The 20503-nt window shown below is 39.4% G+C and overlaps 1 protein-coding gene and 1 pseudogene across 1 annotated transcript; one reads left to right on the top strand and one right to left on the bottom strand.

Annotated features, from left to right (window-relative positions):
* Nucleotides 1–472: 472 nt before the first annotated feature.
* On the bottom strand, nt 473–1576 carry LOC138021022 (uncharacterized; annotated as a pseudogene).
* Nucleotides 1577–6147: 4571 nt separating this feature from the next.
* On the top strand, nt 6148–20214 carry LOC138020452 (uncharacterized). The gene is made up of 3 exons (XM_068867439.1): nt 6148–6167; nt 16131–16259; nt 18121–20214. Exons 2-3 carry the CDS (start codon nt 16133–16135, stop codon nt 19434–19436), a joined length of 1443 nt encoding a protein of 480 aa, XP_068723540.1. The 5' UTR covers nt 6148–6167; nt 16131–16132; the 3' UTR covers nt 19437–20214.
* Nucleotides 20215–20503: the final 289 nt, after the last annotated feature.

Genomic DNA, 20503 nt, shown 5'->3' with positions numbered 1-20503 from the left:
CACAAGTGTTGATCTATCGCTTTGCGGTCACAAATGGATTTGTTTTTAGATACACGTTGGGCGCCAAACAAACAAAGGGCCGCCAATTTTAACCAATCATAAGAAGCCATGTCACACGTAACTGCCTCTGTCATGTTTTTCAGGGACATAACAACTGAAAATAGATTCATTTGTGACTGTGCTGGGGAGCCCACCCACGCCAAGAGAACACTCTCATCTAATTCACTCTTGCTGAATCTCATTATGTCTCTGTATTCGCTATTCCCTCCATCCCATAATGCAATATGTTTTTGGGAGGTTAATTACCTAAAAAACAATACAAGTTATTCACTCTTGGGACTGTATCATGCTTCAGTGAAATGGACATCTATTATTTTAATGCAAATGATCCCCAAAAAATAAACTGTGTTGTGGGATAATTTGAGTACGTAAATTGTCCTAATACTTGTAAAAACCAACCCAAAAACCTGCGTCACGTGATATATTTGCACTTATATCCAAACGTACTCTGATCCAAGGAATGGAAATTCATACCCAACGCTGTTTTACTGAAACTGCTATCGGACAAAACAAAAAAGTCACTTTCCGACAAGAGGAAATGATCAAGTAACACCCCTTGCATTCCCTCGAAAGTAGGTTCGAGAACATTGACATGTTCAACTTTTAGCAAAAGAGACACAACCTTATGGGGTTACGTACGCAAAGCGAACTGCTTCACGTCCAACTTGTCTGTGGCCAGGCACCACTTGATGTGTCCTTGAATAAACTTTGGGTTCGCGCATGTGAAGAAATTTTGAAAATGTGAAGTTCTTTGATCTAAAGATGCCGGTTGGAAGGAAGCCGCATCTCCCATTCTGGTGTGGATACCAATACGCGGTACGTTTGGCTTGAAATTTAGTGATTCTCGAGCTAACAAAAATGTTCTCTCGAACGCGAGTGTCTTTTCGAAGAGAAAATCAAAAGCGCATCCAATTAATGAGTAGCGGTGACCCCTTACTCCAATCTCATTTTCAACGCGTTCAGCGAACTTGTGTCTGGACAACTCGGTGGAAAATACCACATGCCATGCTCGTCACGATTTCCAGTGGTGAATCCAAAAACAATTCCAGATCTGTGCCTTCAACCCAATGACGAAAAAGGTTAAACCTGACCGGTGATCTCTGAACTCGTGATCGCCGTTTCTCCAGTAATGATAGTTTTTGCCTTGATATGCTCAAGCCTTGAAATGGGATAATCCCATCGGATGTTTCAGGGCCGAAAGTAGTCCCCAATCGATGAGAAGAGGTCTTCCCGTTACAACAGTCAGATAAAAGCGGGATGTTATTGCACCCAAGCGATTCCCGTTGCCCCTACATGTTTTTTGCCGCCACAGGAATACACAAGATACTAGGGAGGTCTAAGATGATTCAAGATGTCGTCGTGACGATTCTTTATATTGCCATTTGGTGCCGCAAGATTCTCTTGCCATTTGGTGCCGCATAGAACCTTTTGTTGTTTGGTGGTTTTGGATCTTTGACACGAAATCTCTTTCACTCCTGTAAAACCTGAGCACTCGGCCAAGTTTGGAATTTGACATATCCACGAAAGGTGAAATTGCCCTTGGCAATGACAATATCCGACGGCGTGTAGCGATGAAAACGCACATTGGAAATATCGTGAAAACATTCTATCACCCAATATTTTTTCGGTTAAAAGTATGATAATTAGTGATAATAGGACTGAGTGGAGTCCAATTCGGTCTGTAATCATACGAGTGATAACAAAATGTATGCTTACAGACCGAATTGGACGACATGAAGTCCTCTTACCAATTAATCATAAATATTACAATTTCCGAGAAAAGAAGAAGAGCCAAGTTATGAAAGACAGGGAAAATTTGCATTAATTAAAAGATTGGAAAATTGGAAAATTAAAAGAAAGGAAAGAAAGAAAGAAAACCCAATTTAGGAGTCTGTACATTAATATTGTTTCTATTTTGATGGAAACCAAGGTTGTGATTGGTTGATTTAAAAAACAACTTTGAATGTGATTGGCTTATTGAACTGTTCGATAACAACTTGACAAGTGAATTAGTGGAAAATAATGTGGAATTTAGGAGTTTTTTAAACCAATCACAATCGAGGAAATTGTAACTCTTATGATTAACAGAAAAATTTAGCATCGTATTTACCGCAAGCTGCAAACGTTGGACTGAAATTTGCGTTTAGCCAAAAATGAAAGAAACCAACTTTATATTATCTTTTATTAAAAACTGAACTACGGTTATCAGATTTCCACCATTTTCATTGGCTCGCCGGACACAGGCTATCAGTTCATATACCTGCATATACCTATTAAATATGATCAAGGAACGCATTAGCAATAAAGAGAGGGGAAAGCAGTTTTGCAGCTCTGAGAAAAAATGGCCGACAAAAGCCGTTTTAGACCGGAAATGTTACAACATGTTGCCATTTTGTGCGAAATAAAATGAACATGGACGAGTTGTCGATCCTGGAGTTTTTAATAAAACACTTCTTCTACGTGGGCTTGCTGGATAGAAAATGATTGTAACCAACTCCGCGCTTTATTTCTCACTTCATATCCAGCAAGCCCGAGAAGAATAATTGTTAAATACAGTGTATATTAGGGAGTTTAAGATCTACGACGGGACGGCAACGAAAACGTCACAAAAGTTGCATATTTAACGAGCAAAAACAATAAGTTTGCACGCACTTCACGTGCATTTTTCATTTTTGTACATTTCTTTGACGTCTTCGGCAAATCTGCGACGTGAAGTGACGAATTCTCAAGTTTTAAGGAGAACGTGAACACAAGGCAGCAAATTTTAATTTGATGTCACAGTTGTGGGCCACCGTACTACCTAATAGCCCATTTCCGAGTTGCTACATGCCTCAGCTTCAAAGCGAGTCCTGGTGCACAACCATTCAAATGGCTTTGAGTTGCGTATTCTTATGCAAATCAATCTCATTTCCCTCACAATAGTTGAGCACCAAGACTCATTTCGAAACCTTTACAAACAGCAACTCGGAAATGGCCCATTCAGTTCCTGGAAAGTTGCGACGTAAATACGTAAGGAAGGACGTCCACCCCTCCATGTATGCCATGTATCCCAATGTGTATGCCAATCCGACCAGTATCATGCAATTTTACAGGATACATCTTTGACATTGGACATCCATGTTTTGATCAAGTGACACCTGTCAAAACAAGGTATCCGCTGACCAGTATCACGTGGCCATATCGCGGGCTCAAGCTTAGAGTTCATCGAGGTTAGCTGGGTTTTTTAAGTCGACTGCTGACCAGGTTTTCTGAGCCCGCGAGACTGACCACGAGACTGACCACACCCCCCCCCCCCCCCCCCTTGTTTTCAGAAGTTTGTTTAAAGCACCAAAAGGTAATTTAGTGTTGGAGCGAATCCTGTTTGAAGTTCGTGCTTTCTTGGTTGCATTGCCGTATTTTGCCGATTCTTGTTCCAAGCCAACTTGGCATGTTTCAATGAAATAAATCAAAATGTGAATGATCTCGTTTTCAGAGATAAAGTTCAACAAAGTACATCAGTAAAACTCTGTTTTTGACCTTGAACTGACAAATGTTTTTATCTTATCTAATTTTAGCGAGATTTCTATTCCCTGGGTATTGACAGTTGACTCCGAAATGGCTTTTCTCCTTTTCCATTCACTCGCTGAGGGTGTGCTTGTTTTCTTTTAAAACTCGTACGGTTCGACATAAATTCATTGCAAAACTGGTGAATTCCACTCAAAAAACCGACATCGCTCTCGTTGCTTTGTGATTCATGCGATACCGGTTTTTAGCGTAAACTGATTTACTATGGAATTCACTAGTTAGGCAATGAATTTTTCTACAGAAGAAAGCAAAGAAAATGATTTAATTATGAAAGCAGCAACCGGAAACATCAAAACGCGGACCATTCGAAACCTTTTATTTTCACTAACCCTACAGGCAGTAGGATTAAATAACCAGGGAGCTCCGCTTTTAGGCTTGGCTAAATCTATTGTGCCTATGGTGGCAAAATGACCGGGGTGGGTGGGGAGGGGGCAAAATGATGGTTAAATTCCTCTGCCAATTCCGTTGGTTTTGTTGTTGATCACTAAAACTAGTTCAGGGATATAAGGACTGCTTAGCTTGCTTTATCGTTTCATTGACGATATTGCGTTGTCTTTTAAATTGCGCCCAGACAAATGTGTCATTAGATTTCATTGTTGTAATTTTCAGGATATCCCTCTCATGCATTTGTTTCTCTAACTCAAACGTACAAGAGAGCCAAAATTAAAGATCTGGACTACAAAAAAGATTGGAAAGTATACGGTGATCTGAACAATGTTTTAAAGAAAGTTTATAATTCTGCTCAGGGAGAACACATCAGCAAAATATCTGAAGATCTAATATCTTTGGGAAACCCAAATGCATTCTGGATTTTTGTTTCCACCGTACACAAAGGATCGAACGAACTTACACTCCATGCAACACTGAAAGCGGATGACGTTACCCTGACTGACGACTTGGAAATCGCTTAAAGTATGAATTTATATTTCCCAAGTGTGTTTCCGTTAAAAGATTATGGAAATTTCCCTGCATACGCTGATGTTGTGGATTCTAAATTGTCAAATATCTTTTGTAACGCAGATGAGGTTTCCCGCCTTTTGAGAAACCTAAATCCTTACAAGTCCCCGGGGCCGGACCACCTCACGCATCGGGAATTAAAAGAATGCGCGATTGAAATCGATCAGTCCTTTTGTTCAGTTTCAAATAGATCATTTCTAGCTGGAGAAGTACCGTATGCCTGGAAAATAGGTAATTTGTTCCTGTCCACAAAAAGGGGTAGAAAAGATTGCAGAGAAAACTACCGTCAAATTTCACTCACCTCCATCGCATATAAAGTTAGCGAGAAAATTGCCAAAGATCGTGTAGTAAACTTCTGGAAGGCCCAAGAACTCAAACCAGTGATTTTCTTGAAGTAAAATCAACTCTAACTCAGTTGCTGTGTTTTTTTGATGACTGGGCTTTATCAAGAAATAAATCAAGACCTACTGAATCATCAGATCATAGTTAGCTATGATCAGATGTTATATTCTTAGATTTCTGAAAAGCGTTTGACTAGTTCCGTACCTCACGAACGGCTTTGCTCAAATTAAAATGCCACGGGTTGGAAGGTCCACTGCTCCGTTGGTTCAGAAGCTTTTTGACCGCAAACAACGCGTTGTTGTTCGAGGAACTTACTCATCTTGATCTTGTGTAACACAGGGCACGATCTTGGGCCCAATTTTGTTTCTATCTATGTTCTGCGTCAACGACCTGGGTATCATAGTCTCTTCGGATTTATCGTGGAGTGAAAATGTTAACGTGACCGTTAATAAAGCCAACAAATTGTTGGGCTTGATTCACACAACAGTAGGCTTGTCAAATCGGGATGCATTTTCTGCGTTGTACAAATCTCTTGTGCGCTCAGTTCTTGAATACGCTGCCCCGGTCTGGAATCCGTACTTATCTGAGGATATACTGGCGTTAGAAAAAGTTCAGCGAAGAGCTTCTTGGCTTGCTCTTAGGCAAAAACGTGGGGAGCCTTTGATTGAATACGAAGATCGTCTAAGGAAGCTGAAGTGGCCTACACTTGAAACGCCTTGGTTATATCTTTCTTTAGTTCATGTTACAAAATCGTTTTTAGTATAAACAAGTTAAACTTTGACGATCTCTTTGAGTTTACCAAGTGCAATTCAACTCATGCAAACCACGCGTATAAGCCATACGCTAAGAAAGCTAATTGCAATCCATATATAAATACTACTGTGAAATTTTACTGTGACCCGGAAATTACTGAACAGACTTTTACCGAGGTTGTGACCCGCTAACTGAGTATGCAGTTGTTTGTTTTTAGGCGAATACATAAAGGTAAGTTGCCTGGCGTCTCGTAATCATGAAAAATATTCACATTTATTCAAATGTTTTGTATTGTCCTTTACCGCTTGTGACAGACAATGAAAGCATTATGTTATAGCTTGAAAGTATTTATACCCTGCGATTTGAGTGGGTCCGCCGTGTAATCACGTGCAAGGTAATATGACAAAGGTGACATGCTTGTGAAAGTTTATTGTGTATGTGGGTTTCGCTTGCAGAGCGTGCACGGTCGATTTCAAGAGAGCACTTGAGAGGTAAGATTCCTTCGGAATATTATTGAATGTGAACCCAAACTATAAGGACTATAAACCATAGGCCCCGTCTCACAAATACCTTCTATGTTCATAAGTTCTCTGTCGGACGTTAAAGAATCCACACACTATTCGTCAGTAGTCCCCGGTGTTGTGGCTATCCTATTCTCTCCAGCAGAAGTGGCCGGCTTGGCAGTGATTTCTCTAAAACAGCTTATGGTGTGTGAGGTCACCTAAGCAGAAATAGCCATAAGCCAAAAAGGGACTTTGCCGAATGCTGGAACATGTAATTATAGATGAAATACAAGGGAAGGAGCAATTGCAGTATTCCCCGCGTCTCTAGCTACACGGTGCAGCCGGCAATAAGTTGTCTACGCGGCAACTCGAGTTCTCAGTTATTCTTAATAATTCACTCAAGTTCTTTGGAAAATGGCTACGCGGCTATTCTGTGGTAATTTATTCATAATTTACTTAAGTCCTCTGGAAAGTGGCTACGCGTCTACGCGGATACTCCGTTTTAATTTATTTATAATTCACTCAAGTCCTTGGGAAAGTGGCTACCCGTCTACTCGGCCACTCCGTGTTACTTATTTATAATTCAGGGAAGTTACTTGGGCCCAAATAACTGTTGATAAGCACTACAATAACTGAAAGCTAAACCAGTCTGAAATATCAGTTCCTAAACCTAATAACTGTAGATGCGAGAGTAATAGATGCGAAAGTAAAGGCCGAGTTCGATATACAGTCGAACCTGTATATAACGGCCCTGTATTAAGCGGCCAGTTTTCAAAGTCCCGAGTTTTCGCTCATACAAATGTTGTATTGATTAGCTGTATTAGGCGGCCAACTCTATTATGGAGCTAGGAGGCGTTATGGTCAGATGTGACGGCTCAGTTCTGTTTTCTTTGTCTGGCAGGTCTCAAGTGGATTTCGGAACAGAGTAATGTTCAAGTTTAACGAAACGTCTTGTACGTAGCCGTATGTGAATATTGAGATATCGAACGTGGCCTATTGCAGAATTGCATTTCTGCGTAGCCATTTACAGTAGCTACGCAGAATAGCTAGTGTTGCGGGGTATTCTGAAATTTAGCCCAAGAGGTGTGGGAAGTATTTGTGGAGACGAATTCCACATGCTTTACATCGCATCTTTATTCCGTACGTTATCACGAATAATTAAAAGAAGCGCATATTATCAACGATAATATATCATTTGGTGTAAACAATAACACACGTAAGATCCTCACTGTCACTGAACAGTCACGGCAGGGTTTTTCCCAACCAAGAAGTTATATTGTTTAATTTTGTTGCGTACGTGCAGACTTCATAGCGTTAAAAAATAATTTTAGAAAAAAACAAGACAATATACCTAGTATCTTTACTATTAATTTTACCACCCTGTATTGATGGAAAAACCTTGTCTTTTCTATAGGAAAACTAAACAAGTTTGTATTTACATATGATGATTGAAAAATAAGAGCAATAGCACAAATCAACGTTTACTTAATTTTCTCCGTTATTTAATCATCGTCTAGAATGCCTATTGTTCCTGGGACATTTTAGCTCCAGTTGATATCGTGCGTCATCATGCGTGAACGCTTAGATAGAATATAGAGCATTGATCATTGGTTGCCAGGCCGAACGCACAACGACGTTCATTAGCTTGATGTAGGTGACAACCTAAAGAATGAAGGGAGAGCGCTATTGTCTTATTTTTGGTGTCGTAAAATCGCACATATGAGCATATTTAGCAAGGACCATTTTACATCACCGTTAAGATTTCCCATTTTGCTTTATAGAATAGATACTTTTTAGATTTGTTTGTTTGGACAAAAGTTATATAGAACACACAGAATGATGAACTGATGGTCAAACGAACCCTGCGCTTGCGAAATGATTGTGTTGTAAGTAAACACATTCTTCTGATTGTGGGTGTTTATCATCGCGCAGAATGCATATTGTTCTCGGTACATTTAAGCTTCAGTTGATATCGTGCGTCATCGTGCGTGAACGCTTAGAAAGAGCATCGATTAACATGATGTAGGTGACAAACTAAACAATGAATGGAGAGCGCTATTGTCTTATCTTTTGTGTTGTAAAATCGCACATATGAGCATATTTCGCAAGGAACATTTTACGGCACGGTTAACATTTTCCATTTTGCTTTATAGAATAGATAATTTTTAGATTTGATTGTTTGGACAAAAGTTATATAGAATACACAGAATGATGACCTGATGGTCAAATGAACCCTACGCTCGCAAAATGATTGTGTTGTAAATAAACACATCCTTCTGATTGTGAGTGTTTAGTTTTCGAAGGCGCAGACGTTACATGACGAGCTTCAATTGATAGAAGGAAAAAAAATCCATTCGGAAACATTGCGTTGAAAACTTTTGAAGTTATGGCGACGCTTTCTCTGAACATCTTTTGTCTAATAGACGATATCTATTGGTGCCCTAGCATCCCTTTGGCCTGCCAATCAACTCTAGATATACTTCAGTTTTTTTTTCTTTTAGCCACAATATTCGATTCGTTATGAAGATGGGGAAACGTAGACGTCCACCTGAGAAGTATTATAAGAGCCTAGAAACTGCCGCGATAGAAAACCTGACGTTTTCGGCATCATATCAAGCTGAGCGGATAGTTGCCAAGAAAATGTGCAACCGAAGGCCTCTGTTCATGGTACTGTGGCAAGGTTACTATTACCGCAGCAAGAATACATGAGAGCCAAAAGCTCACCTATAGAGGTGTTGAAAATCCCAACCCAGGTCCAGTACGAGTGGAAGAAGCTAGAGAGCGGACCGGACTTGTGTTTGAAAGAGGAATGAAAGTTCCACTTCAGCATGAGGAATCACTTGTGATTCGCCACGACGTGGTCCGTTTCCTGTTCCCAAACCTACCAGTACAGATCCAGTAGACACCAATGGACATCAGCGACCAAGAACTACACGATGCTGGCCTATCCCCGTACGTGGAACGGACTATCAACGCAAATCGAAGGCGAAGTCGGATCGTGCAACTGAATTTCCGATTATTACTATCTAAGTCACCTTCGTTTCCCGCGATGGCAAGAGATTATCCCGTCCTGTCGAACGCCTTCGCGTTGTCAGAAAGAAATACCTCGCTGGGGCGCAATGAAGGCTCTGAAAAGAGCTCATGGTCCGAAGCGATTCGATCAGTCATTCTTAACAAAACCTTTTCCAATCTACAAAATTATACAATGAAAACAAATCCTCGAATCAACAATTCATTATTTCATCTGCTTAGCTTGAGTTTTCTTGAATAAGTTAATAAGTTGAATAAGTTAAGTTTTCTTGAATAAACAGTTAGCATTATAACATGTATGATCTTTCTTGAGGTGAATATACTTTAGAGTAAAATAATTCGCGCGTTACGCTCTTTAATCGCAATTGCACCCCTTTGTTCGTTTAAACTTGCAACAAATTGATTGTTGAGATCTTTCAACAGAAATTCATTTGAAATCTCTAATTTTGATGGCTGCAAGTTTGAAACAAATAAGGAGACTCTTCAGATTATTTTCTATTAAAATGCGGAAAACTCGACTCGCAAACTAGTCGCAAATACGAACAAAATCTCACTACAGTAAAGTCATCAAAACTAATCTTTCCATCAAATAGTGCATCCCACGTAAACGCCAACAGGCGTCTAGTTTCTAAAGTGTTTTCTTGCTTTAAGGTATGCAACTTATATGATTCATGTTATTTCGCTGGGTCGCATTTTTACGTGGAATGCCTAAGGCAGACCACGTTCAAAATTCGCTTGTGTGTCGTTTTCATAATGGTCAGATATGGTAATTAGGCACGTGTCTGTCACGAAGCTCTTGGCTTGATACTGTCATTGTACAGTAGGACATATACAAATGCATGTCTCTTTTTATTTTCTTTCGAACGGTAATGAGAAAAGCCGACACGGACTTCCCAACACAGACACACACACACACAACACTTCCCTTCTTCGAATTACTTCATTCTCAGACTGAATTCAAGAGATCTTCGTCTACTCTAAGAGATGAGTAGCAACCTAAGCTTCCTCTGAAATCGATTTTTGTCGATCAAGCGCGATAGAACAGCGATCAACGCAAGAATATTACACCTCTTGCATTTATTTCCGGTTCTTGCCGTAAATAAATGTAACTAAAATTGTTTTTTTATTGAATGTGAGTACATACAGATACGATTGATTCGTGTAAATGCTTGAAGTCGGTTAACGAGGTAAGAAAACTAAAACTTCACAGGAATGAAAAACTGAAATAAGGAAAACTGTTTTGTTACTGAAGTTATATGACAGCCGAGTTTAATTTATCTGGCCTTTGTGATTGAAATTTTCACTACGGGAGTACTGTTATGGAATTTATGCGTGCGTGGCCTGAAGGTAAAGGTCGAGTTTTTGAAGAAGTGATTGGCTAGTCGCTAGTGCCCATGAAAACGCTTGAAATTGCAAAGGTCGATTCTCATCACATTTAACCCTCCTTTAATAGCGCTTTTACCACGTCCCTCTGAGATTCTCAGTTGGCTTCAGGGATCCGTGACATTTGCAGCCAACCTGCACATTTTACACAAACAGCAGCATCCTACGTAAGCGCCACGAGGCGTCTTGTTACACGTTTATTGCCGTGATCTTATCATAAAGACTTCGGTAATCGTATTTTAATAAAAAACTCGAAGATATTTTAATTGTTTTGTAATCTACACCGATTTTCCTCGAGACTGAAATCAAAAACCATCGGCCTTTTCATGAAGACCATTCTATATCGGCTATGCAGATGCATGAATGTGATTGATATTCTCTCATCTGATGAGATATTGCGCTCATGAATTATTAATGTTAATTTTGAAGATACAATATGAGCAAATGAGCTGAGAGAAAAAAACATCTCCTGAAGACTGGATTTGAATCCAGAGCTTCGGATTTTTAGCAATAGTTTCCATTTACAAGCCTCCTGATTAGCAAGATATCCAAAATTGTAAAAGTTAATTAGATATTTCTTGCCATGATATAGAGCCACTTCTCAACAACGTTAATTAATGCTTAAGCCCCCAACGCGTGATACACTTCTTAAAAGAAAGTTGGTCAAGTTGAATTATAATATGTTTTTACTTTTACTTCTATTTGTTTTTGCTTTCTAATCCTACAACTTATGTTACTTTTATTAGCTTATCGATATTGATCCAAAAGGTCTAGATAGCAGCAACAATATAGATAGTCATATAAAAATAACAACTTTCTTTAATTTTCCAGATGTGTTTCGACGGTACATCCGTCATCTTCAGTGTTACATATTTTGAAATCGCCGTTGAATTTAAAGCGCGCGCGATCTTACAAACTTCGTTACATTGCGTTGTCAATATTGCGTATTAAATCAAAACAGTACAAAACAAACATTTTTAAATGAGTGACGCTTAGTTCCTTACAGGGAGAGAGTCAGGTTAATGTGTTTCACCTGCTGGTTGAGATCGGGCTTCTCCCATTTTATATACATGGATTCCTTAAGCTTCACTTGGTACTTAGTGGCTGCAGAGTCCAGGATCTCAAAGCAATCCGGTGTGCAGGATGCCTTACAAAACTCTGAACTCTGGATGGTGTAGCCATGGGGTCCCCCCTTGCCCCTGTTCTCGCCAATCTCTTTATGGGTCACCATGAGAATATATGGTGGGATCAATACGGGGATTCAGAGGTGCTACGTAGACGATACATTTTGCCTTTTCCGCTCTGAACGGGATGCAACCCTTTTCTTCAATTACATCAACAATCAACACCCCAATATACGCTTTACAATGGAACGGGAAGCTGACCATGTTCTACCTTTCCTAGATGTTCTAATCAATAACACTGACCCGCACCAAAGTGTAACCACCGTTTACCGGAAAAAAACTTTCACAGGTTTGCTCACCAGTTTTTGCCCCTTTACCTACAAATTGGGGTTAATCAAAACCTTGATTGATAGAACTTTTAAGATAAACAACACTTGGATGGGGTTCCATACTGACCTTCAAAAATTGTCTGTCATTCTGCGGAGGAATCTCTTCCCTGAGAACCTTATCAACAAATATATTTCTAAATATATTCAGACAGCAGTCAAGGGAGGGAAAACACAGTCTCATTCAGGAATCGAGCCCCAGGAAACACCTAAGTTTTTTTTTAAAATCCCTTACGTTGGGCACTTCTCAGTCACGGCACAGAGGTGTATACGCAAACTTGCTAATCGGTTATGTAAACCTATTGATATAAGGTTAGTCTTCACTACTTTCAAAGTCAGGAATCTTTTTAATGTGAAAGATGCTGTCCCTGTAGGGCTTCGCACGCGTGTGGTCTATAAATTTTCGGATGCAAGTTGGAATGCTTGTTATGTTGGTGAAACCAGCCGACACTTCTCCACACGAGTGCGCGAGCACTTACTTTCAGACAGATCTTCGAACGTTTTTAAACATCTGCAGAGTTCAGAGTTTTGTAAGGCATCCTGCACACCGGATTGCTTTGAGATCCTGGACTCTGCAGCCACTAAGTACCAAGTGAAGCTTAAGGAATCCATGTATATAAAATGGGAGAAGCCCGATCTCAACCAGCAGGTGAAACACATTAACCTGACTCTCTCCCTGTAAGGAACTAAGCGTCACTCATTTAAATTTTTGTTTTGTACTGTTTTGATTTAATACGCAATATTGACAACGCAATGTAACGAAGTTTGTAAGATCGCGCGCGCTTTAAATTCAACGGCGATTTCAAAATATGTAACACTGAAGATGACAGATGTACCGTCGAAATATGTCTGGAAAATTAAAGAAAGTTGTTATTTTTATACGATTATCGATATTGTAAATAGCTAATTTTCATGTACACTGTGTTTCTAATTGGTCAGCGTAATATAGGGAAGATATCTATTTACAAACATTGTTTTTGTTATTCAAATGTGCCAACCCCTGGAACAAAAGACCCTTTGTTTCGACAGCCAATTAGTCGGGTGGCTAAGTGCAGAAAATTGACCGGATCTATACAGAGCGGACAAAAGCACCAAATTTGGTACACAGCTGCCTTAGGGTATACTGAACAGTTTTAGGACCGGTGTCCAACTGAATCTTTTTTTCTTTTGCTGGTGCAGCAAATAAATGAAATATAACCATAATTGACATTGTCTGGTTACCAAGCATATTGGGGAAAATGTGGTCTCAGGCTAAAGGATTATTTAAGCTCGTCAAAACTACTTACACGCTCGAAAAATAAGTCAAGCAGCGTTGATGCCACATTTGATATTTATTTTCAGTAAACAAATGAAGGTCCATGATGCTTTGCAAGCCTGATTGGGAGCCATTTTTTTCTAATCGATGTGTTTCTTAGGCATACAAAACCGATAAAAATTCTGTTTTTTCAACATGATGCTAACAAGCTCTAGATTTTTACTTACTCTCTGATTGGTTTAAACTCCAATTTGAGCAAATGAAAACATTAGAGTGCTTGTCGTGCTATAATTGTTTCTAGGTTGCATAGACCTACAAGTGTAGTTAACAGCAATCAGGTCTCCCCCAGATATTTTTGCCAACAGTTCGAAGTCTTGCAAATCTGTGACAATTCGGCGAAGATTTCTGTCCGCTTCAATTGTGGTGAAGCCATGAAGTACACCAAGTTTGTTTCCCTCACCACAAGATAAACACCTATTTTCATAACTTTCTGCCACTTTAAGACGTTTATTGGATATAGGATGTGGGTTTTCATGGCCATCGGATGGTGGGCTTTTTTCTTTTGAACTTTTTTCAGCTTGGACGAGCTAAATTTTAACTGGCAGGACTGATGCCATTTGGCGTTATTCTTTATAAGGTCATCAGTTGTTGTGGTATCAGTATTAAACTTCAGTTCCACTGGCAGAGAATTCAGGTCCTTAAAGTGGGTTAAGTTGGTAAGAAAGTTACTGTAAAACATTGCTGTCGAATGAGTGGGATTTCATGGGATATCTTAAAGCTTCACGAGTAGTGCATTGGCAAATAATACAAAGATCCCAATTTAGTGACATCTCTTTGTCTTCACATTATCACTGATTCTACGTACTTCAAAGCTTGTACTGAGATAATATTGCAATTTTGATGTATAGTACTTATTTTACAGTATTATCATAGAACTAAAAAACGTTATCTGGCAAAAGGCACAACCTTTCAGTCTTCATAGGGTGAAATGATCAGAGAATCAGAAATGTTAAATAAAAGGTTTGTGGTGTGAAGAAACAAGAAAACAAAAGAACAAAATTAAGAATCTTTGTTTAAAAAATACTATATTGTCCTGGGAGTGGACAAGAGTTATAACTCTTTTGCATCTCTACCGTAAATCGCAGGTGTCACGAAACCTCTGAATCACCCTTTAAGAACGCTTCAACAACTCTTCCCGATTTCGAAGTTAGGATCTTTCTGAAGGTAAGGGAAAACTTTGTATTTTGTTCACAAGGGGATTAGTCTTTATTTGGATTTCGTCCGCTACCTACAGAATCTGCCCGAAGTCTCCCCCACTAGTCTCACAACCAGACCTCTTTACAGCATGTATCGGTGAAACTGGGGGCATTCGGTACGACGAAAAAAGGGACCCACAAAGTTTAAAAACAGCGGCCACAGGGTCCAGTATTGCGAATTATTGGTTTCATGACCATGCCATTGATTTTTCAAAAACGTGTTGATCATTGACAAAGGCAATTTTCGCAGAGATCAGAAGGTTTTTGGCCGGAATCTTGATACACCACGATCACAGTAGCCTGTGAACAGTCGCCCGCTCTCCGAAAAAAAAACAATCGGAGAGGAGCGTCTGTGATTTACCGTTAGTAATCGTCTTCCGGAATAATTTTGCATAAATTATTAAGTGATCTACGCTGACCAAAATTTGCGTGGCTCATATTTCGTTGGAGCTAAATTCTCAAAATGGTGGTCAATGAGGTAGATTTCAAACGTGCATCGAAGAGCGTCTCCGATAGTTTTAAGATACCTTGGCTTTATAGCATAGAAGCACTCTTTAAAGGAAAGGATGTATTTGCAAGTCTTCCAACCAAGGTACGGCTCTGATCTTCAGAACAGCACAGATCGTTGCCTATGAGCTGTTATTTGCCTCGGTGTGTTCACATCTCAAATCTTCCACGGCATCACGCTTTGTAGATTGTGCTTGAGAATGGCTAGGCTGGTCCGAGCAAGGCGTTGGGATTACATTGACTGGTAAGGAATAGCGGGAGACGTTTTCGAGTGGACAATCTTTTGAATAGTGCTATATTCACCTCGTGAAGAGCGCTTTCGTTTCTTTTGCGCTGACAACAATTCCTACAAATGTACGTCGAATCGATTTCCACTTTACACTCCATAGATAACAATTCCGCTCGTACTTTAAAAGAAAAACCTCTTTGACAATCAAAAAGATTTTTATTCGTATTTTGTACCGTGCTCAAAGTACACACGAACTCATCGTAAAATCTCTCACGGTGGTTCTCACGGTGTTGATGTGGAGAAATAAAAATAAAAGCCAATCAAAACTCGTTGTTTCAATGATGTAATGATTGATGGGTAATAACCAATCAAATCATTTTCCACGCATTCCAGGAAAAATCACGTGATACGGAACACGATTATTAACGGTAAATCACAGACGCTCAAATTTTTTCTTTCGGAGAGCGGGCGGCTGTACACAGGCTAGATCAGAGCTAATGCGGACAATGAATCTCTTGTTCACTCCCGACAGTACAGTATTCCTTTTAACAAGGTTCTCAATTTTACTCTTTTGTTTTCTTGTTTTTTCAAAACATATGCTATTTTCTTTAAAATTCTGATTTTTCATCATTTTGCGGGTTGAAGACTGCAGTTCAGGGGGACAAAAACTTGTGCGTTTTAGTTCTCTTAGCCAACCAGAGCATTTTTTAATTTTATCATGATTCATCCTGGCTTCGGCCACTCGATATTTTCAAGTATTAACTACATTTTTTCTCGCTAGTTATGAGCCACTGGACTCTACAGTCGAGGATCTGCAAACCACAAAAGTGGCAAATCGTCCCCTTGGGTTTTCTTGTTGTCTTCTCATTCATCGTTTATTTCAGGCACAGCGAAAATTGGGCTGACGAAGGTACTAGTTGTAACTGTTTTGTTTGAGTTATGAATATTCTATGTGGAAATTTTCCACCTAACGAGGAAATTACACGTTAAATTTCACGGAAAAACCAATATCGCACGAATTGCGAAGTGATGAGTGCGATATCGGTTTTCCAAGAGAAATTTAACGTTCACGCGTCTGGTGGTGAGATCTTCTTTGAATTGCATAGCTTTTTCAAAGATGAAAGCATTTAATTTACCTCTTTGGGCTAATCTGGCAGTATTCAATGTGCGCTAAAGACGTCATTTCAAAGAGCTGTCTCGACTGTCAGGAGCCAGGAACCTCTTCTTCCTCGCTTCCGCCAAGCTTTTGCATTGTAAACAGAAAAAAATGCTTTGAAAAAATAGTTGTTTGCAATTTTTGCCTCCGTTGCTATGTAGGCCACGCGTTGCCACGGTGCAATATCGGTCAGCCTCGTTTAAAAGTCGCAATCCCACTCTTGGGCTTTTGATATAGAGGCTGGTAGCATCGATTGATTAATTTCCAGAATAACTTGAGTTGCTACAAAAATTAAAATAACAAGAAATGTGCGCGATTCAGAAATAAAAAATTGAAGCTTGGGAATGCATATTAGAAAGCTAGTCGGGACTTGAAATCAAAGGTTACGACTGGATACGACCGTCCACACGTATACATATTCGTATCGGATAAAAAAATTTCCACTCTGGAAAGCGTTTTCAAAAATTTCCGGATACGGCCGGAAAATACGCTGGATACGTATGGACGCAAGCCGTATTCGTCAAAAAAAAAAATTGGCGTTTTCACAAATTTCCGGATACGTGTGGACGGGGCCTGAGTTTTGACTAAATTAATCGAAACTTTTGATTGGCTATCTTCTCGAAAAAGAGTGTGGTTTGTGTATGGCCAGGGCCAAAACAGCGAACAAAAACACAAACGAAAAAAATTTGCCGAGTTTCATAACCATCTCCTTATATTTATTACATGTAACTATGATAAAACCGATTCATAAATTCCAAAAATTACCATGATTTATATAGTTGATGCAAGAATTCAAAGTTGAATTTAAACAATAACAAATATGGGCAATTGAATGAATCGATAAAGTAAAGTTGGGGAATGCACAGGAAGCCAGTCGCGACTTGAAACTAAAATAAAAGATCGAAATCAAAGACAAATCCTGAACTTCAGATTTGGGCTGGAGCCTTTGCCTGTGCCAAAGGTAGGTTCCTAATGAATAAACTCTTGTTCTAAGCCATCATAGCTTGATTAAGAAAATAACACAAACAGCGGTGATAAACATTGTTTTCAAACGCATTTTTTATAAAAGTTGACGTTTCGTATGCTAGTCAACATACATTTTCAAAAGTGACCGTTACAATTTTTCTAAACATTAGGGATCTGAAACCTCCTAGACTGAGAAAAATGATCTGCAGCAGTACGTGTCTAGACATAATGAGGAGTAATAGCTAAAGCAGCAATAACTTCTCGCTACTAATATTGATATTAAGGGAAGGCTTTAGCTCTTGAATGAACAAACCCCTGGTTCCAGGCCCCTAATGTTTACGATAAATATAGTTTTCAAAAATTGTAACGGTCACTTTTGAAAATATATGTTGACTAGCATACGAAACGTCAAGTTTTATAAAAAATGCGTTTGAATATAATGTTTATCACCGCTGTTTGTGTTATTATCCTAATGAATCCTGGGTATTTTCAGTCCCTTTTGGAGAAGACGGATTCAACTGCAATTACTGGTCGTTAGCGCCCTTAAAGGACTGGAACTACCCAGGATTCATTGGGAACTTACCATTGGCAAAGAAGAGATACACGCCAACTTTACTCTGACATTAAATATTCTCTCTTCCTATTTTAGAAATACGTAAGCCTTTGCCGTGGGAATTGGGTGGAATGAAATTTCACGCAAAAGATGCTGGCATTGACGGCAAAAGCGCAGTAGGCGGACCTAATACAAAAGCTAACACCCTCGATGAAGATAAAATGCAACAAGGGAAAGGTTCGTGGATAGAAGGTGTGGTTTCGAAAATGCTTCCTAGGCTTTACTCCGACAGGCAACGTTATAATGAAACATGCAGTCATAAATGGCAAAAAGAATACAAGAGTCTTCACAAAGATATTTTAGAGGGACGCAGACTGCGAAAGTTTATTGTGTTTACTTGCAAAGAGCAAGAATATGGATGTTCTGGTTATGGTAACCGCTTAGCAGCACTTACGTCGCTTCTCTATCTTTCCATTTTAACCCAACGAGCATTTTTGATTGAATGGAATAGTAATGCAGGGGTACCACTCGAACATCACCTTTCTACTAATAACATTGCGTGGAATTATCCTGTCAAGGAGCTACAAGAACTTAAGACGAGGAAGCATCTTTGGGGCAAATACCGCCCAAAAAGAAATGACACGTTTAACGTAATCGATTCCAAAGCAAAGTTGGCAGCTTGGCTAAAGAAAACTGATTTACAGGCGTTCTTTGACCGCCCCGTTGAAATGATAATGGGAATGTGGTATTTTGTCGATGTTTTATTGAAAAACGAATTCTTGAAAAATCATGCCATCGAATTGGGAATCAGTTCCAGTGGAACTTATTACAATTTTGTAGGCTGTGCTTTTGAATTTCTCTTTCAAAAGACACGCACATTAGAAGAACGGCTTGAATCAACGCGGAATTCACTTAGTCTTGAAAGATCGGCTTTTAAGATTGGGATACAAGTTAGAATGGGCGACATATCTTTTGGAAAGAGCTTGCCGCATAATGACGTCAATTATAAAGATTTCTTTAATTGCGCTCAGGCGTTAAGTGAAGCAATTTTGACACGAAATCAAACACGTTTCATGGAAAGAAGGATACGATGGTTTCTTGCAACGGACGATATTAAGGTTAAAAAGTTTACAATCGAGAATTACTCCCGAAATACAGTCACCCAAATGATAACTCCGCAACACATAACACGTTTGACAATGCTGACACGTTCGGAATCCGTGGAAAGTATGTTGGATATAATTGTGGACCATTTATTGTTGTCTGAGTGCACTTTTCTCATTTTGTCCAGAGGAAGTACTTTTGGAAAGACAGCGGCTGCACTCACGTTTCACTCAGCGGAAACATTGACGTTCGGGACAATATGTGCCAAGATGGCCCGAAATGAGCATAGAAATGAGAACCATAAATGACCTCGAACTCGGGCTATTCCCCTACATACATACTTCTTCTTCTGTTATTGACCACGTAGTTACAAGCAACAAAGCTAAACGTTGAAAAACTGTTATTGATTGTTGCTATAATCATTTTCTTTCTGGATCCCCTACTTCTAAACGCTTTTTGAGAAAAAGAAAACCAGGATTTGGTTGGTCTTGTGACCATGCATGCTTTAAAAGGGCGGTATCAAAGTATCGCATTTGATTTTGTGTAGTTCCACCAAATACTCGCCCTTGCGCCATCAACATGCTCAACGTTGTGACCGTGCCTACCTGGACACTAGGTAACTGCTAGTCTTGAGGAGTCTACCTCAACCCGAAATCAAATTTTGAGCGTGGACTTTACCTGCCTGAAATCTGTTTTAATCCTCTTGGGTTTTCTTTCGATTTTAAGTGTATAACTGAAAAGCTGTTTTGTTTATACTTTTATTCATTTAATTCAGTCCTACGTGATTATTTATGTGAAAAGGTGAGAGTCATTTTGAACTGTTCGGATCAATACAAGCTAAGGAACTAAAGGAACGTGTTCTGCCGACTTGGTCATTCTTTTAAATGAACCTTTCCAAACTTGACCAACGAAGTAGCTAAAAATGGTGTTCAGTGCGCATGTGCAACAGCTGACCGTTTCCCTTTAACTTCAACCTAGAAATTACTTTTAAACATCACTACTCAAAGCTTGGTGGCATAAAAATGTCCGTCGAGCATACCGTCATAATTGAAGTTCCAAACAACAAAGATAAACGTTGAAAAACTGTTAGCTGAAATGTTTTCAAACACCCCGATCTGGCGCAACCTATTTCAATCTTCTTCAATTTTGCTCATCCCTGCATATTTCATGTTTTATTCAAACATCCATTTACTGTTTCAAGTGGTTAAGTGTTTTTTTACATTTTGCTTGATCCCAGAAGCTGAATGTGAAAAATTCTCGTGACACAGCCCTCACGGTTGAGTTGTTCCCAAAGATAAAGAACATTAAGCCGGAAAAGAGAATTTATTTATAATTTCAGTTTTATTTTACAACGCCATCATCTCCACATCCACCT

The sequence above is a fragment of the Montipora capricornis genome, chromosome 10, assembly GCF_036669925.1.
Source record: "Montipora capricornis isolate CH-2021 chromosome 10, ASM3666992v2, whole genome shotgun sequence".
NCBI lineage: Eukaryota > Metazoa > Cnidaria > Anthozoa > Scleractinia > Acroporidae > Montipora > Montipora capricornis.
This window is presented reverse-complemented; position numbering and strand designations above follow the sequence as displayed.

What these genes read in the sequence shown, in the direction of transcription:
- LOC138020452 (XM_068867439.1), top strand. Translation starts at nt 16,133, where the DNA reads ATGAGCCACTGGACTCTACAGTCGAGGATCTGCAAACCACAAAAGTGG. An exon ending in CGAAAATTGGGCTGACGAAG is followed by an intron (nt 16,260 to 18,120) that starts GTACTAGTTGTA and finishes TTCCTATTTTAG; the next exon opens with AAATACGTAAGCCTTTGCCG.